This window comes from Homalodisca vitripennis, chromosome 1, assembly GCF_021130785.1.
Source record: "Homalodisca vitripennis isolate AUS2020 chromosome 1, UT_GWSS_2.1, whole genome shotgun sequence".
In the NCBI taxonomy this organism is placed as follows: domain Eukaryota; kingdom Metazoa; phylum Arthropoda; class Insecta; order Hemiptera; family Cicadellidae; genus Homalodisca; species Homalodisca vitripennis.
The window spans coordinates 87,291,907-87,302,290 of record NC_060207.1 but is presented as its reverse complement, the minus strand read 5'-3'; the positions used below and the strand labels follow the sequence as shown (position 1 = coordinate 87,302,290).

General features: G+C 34.6%; 1 protein-coding gene across 2 annotated transcripts in view; it reads left to right on the top strand.

The window, feature by feature from the left end:
* Nucleotides 1–878: 878 nt before the first annotated feature.
* Nucleotides 879–10,384, top strand: part of LOC124366103 — a 42,261-nt gene continuing 32,755 nt past the window's right edge. Inside the window, exon 1 of one of the 2 annotated variants that reach the window (XM_046822362.1) lies at nt 879–1,097. In XM_046822362.1, the coding sequence (XP_046678318.1) occupies nt 967–1,097 (131 nt within the window). In that variant the 5' untranslated portion in view covers nt 879–966. Of the gene's footprint in view, nt 1,138–10,384 lie in introns of both variants that reach the window. The other variant, XM_046822371.1, reaches the window with a different exon arrangement.

Genomic DNA, 10,384 nt, shown 5'->3' with positions numbered 1-10,384 from the left:
TTAATTGTTTTTTTCTCGATAATTATATATGTTTTAGTCGGCGTTGAATTAATACCTAAAATCACCGTCAAACATAATATTATAAGTACCACTTTTACCTCAACCACTCAACCAGTGAAATCCAAAATCGTCAAAACTTGAATCTATATAGATCTTTTTTCGGTATTTAGCGAGTTTTTAAAGTGTATTTTCCGTCATTTTTTATATTTTTTTCGATAGTAATTTATACGTTTACAGTTTAATGACACCTAAAATCAACGTCGTGTCTTAATTCTAAGCAGTCATTTTACGTCCCCAAGACGAATTTTAACGAAGTGGTCGCTAATTTAAACTGTTCGCCGTGTTACGCCGTTACGGTTCAGGTTACTTTGCACGTCACGTGACCGCGCCCTATAGAAATACCGTGATTACACTACACTATCCGAAAGGTCGAGCCCAAAAGTATCGTTTGATACTTTATGATTTAACTAAAGGACAATTATATTTTTAACAATGGTCACTTCAATCAATAAATCAATCAATTTAATGTTTGTAGACAAGAGTAATGATAAATCTCCTTTTTTCTCCTGTTCCATGCTTTATTTTTTAATATGTCTTAAAATTTCGGGGGGGGGTCCGGACCCCCTGGACCCCCCCTTCGCTACGCCACTGTAGACAGAAAGTAAATTAAAAGAGTACTTTCGATTCTTTACGACGCTTTTTAAACGAACTTGGTTTTTGTTGCTATATATTTTCTTCATCGGGGCACAAGCGAAACTCTTGAAACGAAACTCTTCAAGCACTTGAAAGAACTGAGATAGAAAATTAATCTAAACCGACGGAGTTGACACTTTTTGACCAATCTATCATACAATCTATCCAGCTGGCGTAACATTCGAAGTAAACAATAATAATGTACATTTTAACCTAAAAGATTTAACCCAAAAATTTTATACAATAACTATAGTTAAATAAATACAGCTTATCATGTCACAAAAGTCTCAAGAAGACAGATTCCAGGCCAGTATCAATAGTTATTTGCAATTATACTATTTAATACCAAACCACTGCAGAGGCTACCAACAGCAAAGCAATGACTTTCACTCAAATTCAGATAAGTAAGACTCATCTTTTGAAGTGTTCACTGCACAAACGGTTGTAAGTTCTTTATTAAGATAATTATTTAGCGTCACGCAATATAAAGAAACAAGTATTATTATTTTTTTTATTTCCCCACTTACTTTTGGGGTATAGCATAATGTCACGTTTTTGTGCTCCATGAAATCATAATAATTGAATTATTTTACATTATAGTTATATAATTTGATTTGCTCTGAGGCGGCCATTCTTGCAGAATCCACATTATTTCAAATGTTTGTGTCAAAGGCTATTACTACCAATATACTTTCAGTAGAAATAATACAATAAAATATAGAATTAACTTGCGGGACAAATTAATTAATTTATACAAAATCTTTTCAATTTATTAATTAGAAGCAAAGCTGAGTGGTATATGAAGATTTATTACCAGTTCTAAAAGTATATTTAAATTAATATAAACAGTGATCAACTGAAAATTTATTTACAATGTTTACTTTACACGGCTCTCTTAAAAGTAAATTATTTTTTACCACAATCTATAGAAAGTTGTTACTGGTATTTGTATTTTTAAATATATTTTTAAAAATTAGTTTGCTCAAGTAATCTAATTAAAGACTGATTTACAAAAACGAGAAAAATGAGCCAAAATGGGAAATAATTCTTCTTAAATATTTATTACATGACTTATAATTGCCAAATCTGATTGTTTAAATATATAAAACAGACCTTATTACATTCTCCAAGATGTAATATCGACAACATCCCATGGATGCTTTAACGCAATAATATTTTTCAACGAAATTTGCAAGGCTGGTTGGCGATCTACGATGGCTTATCTTGTATACACAGGGTACAAAATTCTCTTACCCAAAAATGTCAACGAAACGATGCCTTAGTTTAAGTGCTTAGTAATCATTTCGGAACGCAGAATCAGACGAAGAAAACAGCCTTACCCATCTGACCTAAACTTCTAAAGAATCTATCAGACATCCATCAATTCTGTGTTTTAGAACATATCCTATGAATACATAGAAAAGGGCATTTCCGTTAGGAGATTTAGGTTTGTAATTACTGTTACCACCATATCGCTGTCGGATATGTACCCAGAAAGTGATATGCAAACCAGCATCTATCATAAAAAATTAGCAAATGAAGGGCTCAGGGGAAGAAGGGGGCAAGTCAGTTTTTGTAGATTTTACAGGAAACTGATTTTTAAGTTTTAAGATCGAAATCTCTATATAAAATTTGAGTTTTCTTAATTTTTTTAGATTCTTTATACAGTTTTATCTTAAATCTACAAAATTTTTTATAGGTTTAGATTGTCTTACCTTCCTTGATTTTTTTTAAAAATAACATAAATTGTTTATAAACTCCATATTTACACGTTATAAAGGGGGTAAGTCATAGAAAATAAATGGATGTCCAGGGAAAAAAGAGTTAAGTCATCTACTACACAAAGTGATTTTTTGTTAACACCTGTTTTAATTGTTAAAAAACTATTACAAACTAAATATTCATGACATTCTGCAACTTTCTCAGCTTCTCTACTTGTATGGCAAGTTTTCTAAGTACTCTCTAGCTTCTCTTTCGCAGAACCTGGACAAGTGCTTCACATCTTCATACTTTGCCTTGGGTATCGGTATCAAATCTATAAATGTAACAAAAACTGTAATGTAGAGATGTAAATTAATTACAATTCAATTTATATATAAATGAATACAATTAATTACATTATTTTTATTTTATACAATTTTAATTTAACACTAACCATTTACATTGAAAAATCAAATGAGTGGTTCAGAATGTTTTCTAAATTATCCCTCCCTCTCCATATCCTACTCTTTATAATTTCTTATTACAAGAACATAGAAAAATACAGTTCATAAAAAAATAAAAATAATACTGTGTTAAATAGAATTATTATTGTCGTTTTGTTGATTAAAGCACGATAACATTAGAGCCTTCACTCAAACACTTATTCTAATACTAAGCTTCTTAAATTAATAACGTTATAAGACCTACCTTCATATAGATAATCTGGAAGAATGAATTCGTTGTCTGCCAAGTTCCTTCGTTTTTTCACTTGTCGGTTACAAACCACTGCAGAATCAAAATGCCCACTGTAGGAGCTTCGATGAAAGATGAAACGAGGATGAGTTCCAGTTATCTTAAGTTCTCTTATTGGCCTGGATTTGAAGGGGCACTTGTTAACATACATGCTATTGAGAAGTCCAGACCAGTTCCGAAACATTGATTGCTTTACTTCTACAACGTCAAAGGGTCGAGGCTTAACCCTGGCTTGCCTGAACACATCTGCCCATTGGCTTGGTAGCTCGACTCTAGTCTTTTGCTTAATAACTCCCATATTCTTATCTGTCTCCATGTAGGAGTGACCTCTTATGGGGAAACACAAACAATGATTTCATCAAATCTGTGTTGCTCATGTACCAGTTGGTGAAGGAATCTAAAAACATTCCAGTTCTTGTTTTGCCCTCCACATGAATCGCAAAAAATGCGCAGTCGTCTAACATTGGGATCTAGAAAAGTTATATACAAAATCGTGAATCATGGAGCAAACCTCGTCACTGCCTTTGCTACCAACAGTCTGTGGATACGTATAAAAAAAACGCTGGTTCCAGTGGATAAAATGTGAATGTTAAAGGTATAAACTGACAGCTGGCGTCTATAGTACACATCATTTGTCGACAAGTTGGGGACTGGCAGATTTTTCTGGAAATCAAAGCAAATTGCCTCAAGGTCTTCAATTTTTTCTGCTAATGAGCTTTGCAATCCTTTTTCGTTCATAGAACCTTTCAGCTTTTTTTCTTATGAACTGTTGTTCTTCAATACGCAAGCGTTTTAGTTCAGTATCCTTTTGCTCTATTTGATCGGTGTCTGTATTTACATTTAAATGTAATTTTTTCTGCTTCTAAGATTTTTGATTTTGCAGTGTACTCATCGCATGTGCCACAAGTGTCCATGCCGGGGATAGCCAAATGATATATTAAATTCTGTGGAGAAAATTGTACGGTATGTTTCATAGGACACTTTTATATTTTCATGCTTAATACAGAACATATCAAACATTTTTTTTATGTTTAATTTCTTCTGGTAAATATATTTTGTTGGACTGTGACAGGTTGTAGTGGCCTTTTCTGCCCTTGAAAGACCCTATATGTTCTACTATAGCTGTTTTGGCTTCTTCTGAAAGTTTATTAGGCCTTACATTGTGCTTACCTCGACCGTCTCGGGGTGCCCTTACCTTCTTTTTTAAGACCTCTTTGGAGGATTTGTAGTTTTTTCTTTCCAATTCCGTGAATTGAACGAAATGCTTGCTGGCAAACCTGTACTTCCTTTACTGTTTCATCACACAAAAATCTGACTCTGTAAGAATAGGTTTGCATCACGAAAATTAGCTTCATCTTCAGCTAAACGAGGGCGCCTGTTTTGTATTTGTTGCACAGAAATAAGCCCACAAAGATAAGTATTTTGTTCGTCAACAGAATTCATTAAATTAAAATTCAACAAAATACTTTTCCGGCAATGTTGTGGGACATTTTCAAAGCATTTGAGATGTTTACATTGGCAATCAGGCCCTGGAGTATGGCTCTGAAGGTTCAACTTCTTATTCGCATCACTTAAACGTCCAAAATGTTTTCTCTTCTTCGTATTTTTCACTTCATTCACTGCACTATGCTCTTCATACTCACTTTCACTCTCCATTATTCACCACAAAAGATTTTAAAAACTGCAAAGAACACTATTACAACAGCAGAACATTAAAACATAACCTCAAAATCAACTACACTGACGGATCAATACTGGAGAACAATCAATATTACAGATACGAAAAGCCTGCAGACGATTTCCTGTTTACTTCGCCAGCTGACTTGCCCCCTTCTTAGCCTGAAGCGCTCAGACTTACCTCCTTTATAACCTGTATGGATATTTTTTTAAATACGATTTTAAACTAACTAGCCTCTTTCTTCTCTGTATAATTTTAAACACGAGGTAGCTACTTATCTGACCTATCCGCTGGTATAGCAAACTAAAAAAAAAAAAATTGACTTGCCCCCTTCTTCCCCTGAGCCCTTCAAAATATCTTAATTTGAATCCATTACTACTTGATCTCCGTTTTGGGGATTGCTAGCTGAACGCCATTGGTCATCCATCCGCTTGTTGACTTGTCTCATGACCAGGCTCAATCTGGTTTGAACCGCTTCTGTAGTGTCAATGACGTGGTAATTGAGGCAACATCGTCCACATAAGGTGTTATCCAGCATTTTTATTTTTGTACCAACTGCATACTAATTCCAGAGGCAATCATGCCATTTGAGGGCCCACTTTCAAACACTAGGTTGTCCCAAACATGACGGGTATCCCATCATATTATCTACGGTTTCAAATGAAAAGTGCCGATTCTCAAAGTAGTTCCTTAAAACTGTCAACAGGTAGCCGGAGTCTAAGACAGTTTGTTCAAACGTTTTAAACATGCCACTCCACCATGCAGAGCTGGACGAATTCTTTCTGTCTAATTCACAAGCAATACCAGTAGGCATGCCATGTCTATTCCCCTAGCACTTCTGTAATGGCGCTTATTATGAAATGGCTCTCGCGGAAGCCGTGTTGGGGTTCTAGAGGTCTCCGGTTACGAAGATTTGAAGGCGCAGTTGAGCAGCTTTTCCATATTTTCAGCTATAAACATATTCAGCAACCTGTCGGACAAGCGTTTATTTTGAGGGTCCCTCCCTTTATATAGCAGCAACAATATAAGCTTTTTACAAAGTAAAGCAAACCCGCTAGCCTCCAGATACGTGTTTTACATGACTAGAAAGAGACGGCTTCGTGTAATCACCATAATCTCTGTTGAAATAGTGTCAGGCTCTGGAGCCTTCTCGTTTTCCATTACATAAATCATTTATTGACTGGGCATTAGTGAAGCCTCTCATTCGATGACTGGAAATTGTTCATCTCATGCTTAATTTCTATGAGTACAAAGGGATCACTGAGTTCTATGATGATGCATGTCTTTCCGTTTATATATTATAATCGACGTTTCCTATAAACATTACATTTCATTCAAAAATTATCACTTAACATAAATAATTTCATGATTTAATTTAAAAAAATCTGTATTACACTTTTGTAGCTTTTCGAATCTTACCAGATTTAGTTTCGCCACATTACAAACCAATGTGAGTTTGCTATTTACTCTCAGTTTTTTTTTCCAGATGGAAATGTACTCATCATTACTACCTGTGTAATACATCCCACCCATTCGGTAATTCTTGTGACAAGTCTTCCGAAACTATGGTGATATCAGGGATAGATTTCCTAAAATCCGGCTTTCGAAAGGTTGGAATGTTTCCATCGTTGGCCAGTGAGCCTTAACCGGAGCGCCATTTCCAACAGCAAACTTCCCCTAGTGTCTGTAAGTGGAATTCCTTACTCTACCACTCTGGTGTTGAACTCAACGACGACGGTGAACTTTTCTGAAATGTCCTGGATTGCGTCCTTCAGCGATTTAAACTACTTTCAATAACGGGGGCAGCTCTTTTACTCTACGAATCGTTGTCTCAACGACCCTATTTTTATATTTGCAATATCAGTGTTGGGTCTTTTACACTACTAATCGTTGACTCAACGACCCTTTCTGAAAAAATAACAAATAACAGAGGGTCTTTTACTCTACGAAGCGTTGTGACAACGACCCGATTTACTAAGAAAACTAAAAGTTCAATCCAATGGTTCTTTGTCACAACGACCCATATACCGAATATAAGAATAGAACTACAAGTGGGTTCGTTGACACAACGACCCTTTTTTTTCTATATTTTTTATCTAATTCATTAAATTGGGCCGTTTACACTACGGATCTTTGTATCAACGGCCCAAATATAAATTAAAAGTTGAAAAGTAGAAAAAGGTTCGTAGAATCAACAACCTAGTTTCAGAATAAGTTGAAATATATGTATTAAGGGGTCGTTGACTCAAAGACCCTATAATGCATCTAACCTCAAATAAGACATTCTAGGGCGTTTACTCAACTGATCGTTGTCTCAACGCCCCTCCGTCCCAAACAAGCACTTTCAAACGAAACAGGGTCAATCAGTCAACTCCTAGCCCCGGTAGGCATGAAGGCGCTGCGTCTGTGCCGAGTTTAGTCCTAACCATCTGATATAAGGGTAAATACTTTGTATAAGTATTATATCTAAATATTTTGTTTATTATACGTATATATTATTGAACTAGATTTTAAAGTCTGGTAACAGTTGTATTTATAAAATATAAGAAATATTTTTAAGACATACATTTCTAGTTATGATTCCCATTTCTTGTTTATGTATTAAAATATATTTCACTCATGTACATAAACTGAAATAATGTAACTGTCATTCATATTTCTACTTCTGTCGGAAACAGGTATGAGGTTTCTAATTATTATTAAATGGTTAATCAAACAGTACCCAACGTTCAAATTAAAGTTAAAATGAAAACATTGCAAACAAATGAAAACACTAATACTAAATTTTGACAACTACAACTCCAAACATGCACTATGAGGAATTCGATTGACAGTGCCGAAGCCACTCATCTGAGAAGGACGAAAGATTTAATTTCTGTTATGTCTGTATGACCGCACAATATATCGAAAACGAATTGACTTATATATGGTTACTGATTTATAGCGATCACTTTTAAATTGCTATTGCGGTTAACGTACAGTGACGGGGAAAATCGCAGAAGAAATAAATTTGTAAGCAAACTGTGTACAGTCATATGACATTTTTAGATGTGGCATGGTAACACAAGTACCCTATCCATCCCGCAAGATATTTCTAAAAATGTCTTTTTTGTGTGCTTTAAATTTTATATGAATCTTTATTTATACATAGACAAGAAGGAGCTCCATTTTGGCGCAATGTATACTCATTTTTTTCGGCTGAGCGTAATATATTAGGTATATTGTAACATATACGTACTTGAATTCTGTGCGCTCCACTACCCTATGTTATTTGTATTATATCTGATTGAGTTCATTTATAAGTCTAGGTGAGTTACTGTAGTCGACACTATATACATCATCTGATATCAAAACTTTCTTACCACTCAGTAGCTAATCCCATCGTGTAACTGTAGAATATTTAGCGTATCAACTATACCATGTAATCGATTTGTTAATTACATGTATAAGTTGTTAAAAGAGGTTTGTTTGCATTGGATAGTTTTAACAGTTTAAATTAATCTATGGTCAAATATCAATGGAATGAAACTTAAATATTCTAACTACAACTACAGAAACAACAGTGAGGTAGTCTCAGGTAAAGGCTCGGGTGAGGTGGGTTCCTTCCTCAAAATGGTGTCGTTAGCAGAAAAATGCAATAGTTTTTTATTGCAACCGGTCTCGAGTTTACGTATATAAAATATACGTACATGTATATTTGGAAATTTAACATCAGAGACACACCTTTCTATAAATAAGTTGCCTAGTAGCAAAAATAGTTTAAACAAATTATTTAAAAATACTAATATTAAAAGGAAGTAGTTTTGGTGAAAAGGTTGATTGGCTTGCCGCAACATCTCCCTTTGATATATATTTTTCATATAAAGCCATCCTATAATTGACAACAATGACTGTTAATTCTAAAAATCTAATATACCAAATAAATTGCAAGTAATGCTCCATACATACATTGGCCAAACATCTAAACCATTTATGAATCCGTATGACAGGGCATAGGTTTGATATATTCCATAAAAAATAAAGAAAAACCATTAGCAAGACATGGTCTAGAACATAAACAAGAGTGTTTTACATTAAAGGAATACACCAACTACCACCATTCCCTGATGAAAATTACAACAGATTAAAACTAAAGCACGTAGAGCAAACTCATTAAATCATGTTGAAGACAAAAAAAACCCATTTGGTCTAAATTTAATACAAATTTTTTAAAGACATAAATTTAAATTATTGTTAAAGATTAAAAATTTGTCAAAAAATTAAAAGTTTTATTCCATCCTTTCTAAAAAATCAACTGTTCGAACAAGATTAAATAAGAAAAAATTTTACGTCAGCTGGACTTTATCAAATGTTATGCACTGTGTTTAAATTTATCATCTTCATGATTCTTGTTTACGTTTTATAGATTTGTATTAACTTAATTTAAAACTTCCTGAAGACGGTATTAAATCCCCTGAAATATAAAAGTGAAAAATGGTTCTTTTATTTTCTTCTATTTAACACAGTGACGATAAATATTATTGAACACTGCATAATTTTGTTATAGGTGAAAAGGAGATTATATATTTTACAGTATTTCTTTAAGTGCAATAGAGTTTTTTAAGTCTCCTAAAAGACAAAATTATAAGATGCAGCCTATTTTAAGCTTTGTGAAATGCAGCCAGAATAAGAAATGTTTTGTAAGTTTTATTGAACATTAAAAACCAGCTCATTCAACAATAGTGTGTTAAGCTTTTTAAACTATTACTTAAGGATTTTTATCGTTCATTGAAATAAAAAAGAAATATTTTCATATTCATTTACAACTTTATTTCACAATTGACCCTCCCGCCACCCCCCCAAGTACAGACAGTACCTGAGACTACTAAGCTGTTATAGAATTTGTAACTACTGTAAGTGTCAGGGATCATCTAGATCTTTGATAAATTCAAGAGAAGGAATTTTGTCAGTGGAAATCCTACAGATGGCATTCAAGCCAATTTTAGAAGGCTTGAATCTAGGACCGCCGACAAGGTATTTCTATTTATAAGAATTATTTTCTTCAACTCGGAGTAATTTCAGGTCAGGCTTGCCATCTCGACCGTTGACAGGGAACTGTGTTGTTGCAATCCGTAAAATTTTGATTTCTTCCACTGAGATCTTTCAGGTCCAGGCTTGAATAAGAAATTGTGGTCGACAAGGAATTTTGCAGTGGCAGTCCATCAGAGTGGTTCCGCCTCGGAGAATTTTCAGGTCCAGGCTTGAAATCTAGACCGCCGACAAGGAATTTTGCTGTGGCAGTCCATCAGAGTTGTTCCGCCTCGGAGAATTTCAGGTCCAGGCTTGACATCTAGACCGCCGACAAGGAATTTTGCTGTGGCAGTCCTTCAGAGTTGTTCCGCCTCGGAGAATTTCAGGTCCCAGGCTTGACATCTAGACCGCCGACAAGGAATTTTGCTGTGGCAGTCCATTCAGAGTTGTTCCGCCTCGGAGAATTTTCAGGTCCAGGCTTGAAATCTAGACCGCCGACAAGGAATTTTGCTGTGGCAGTCCATCAGAGTTGTTCCGCCCCGGAGAATT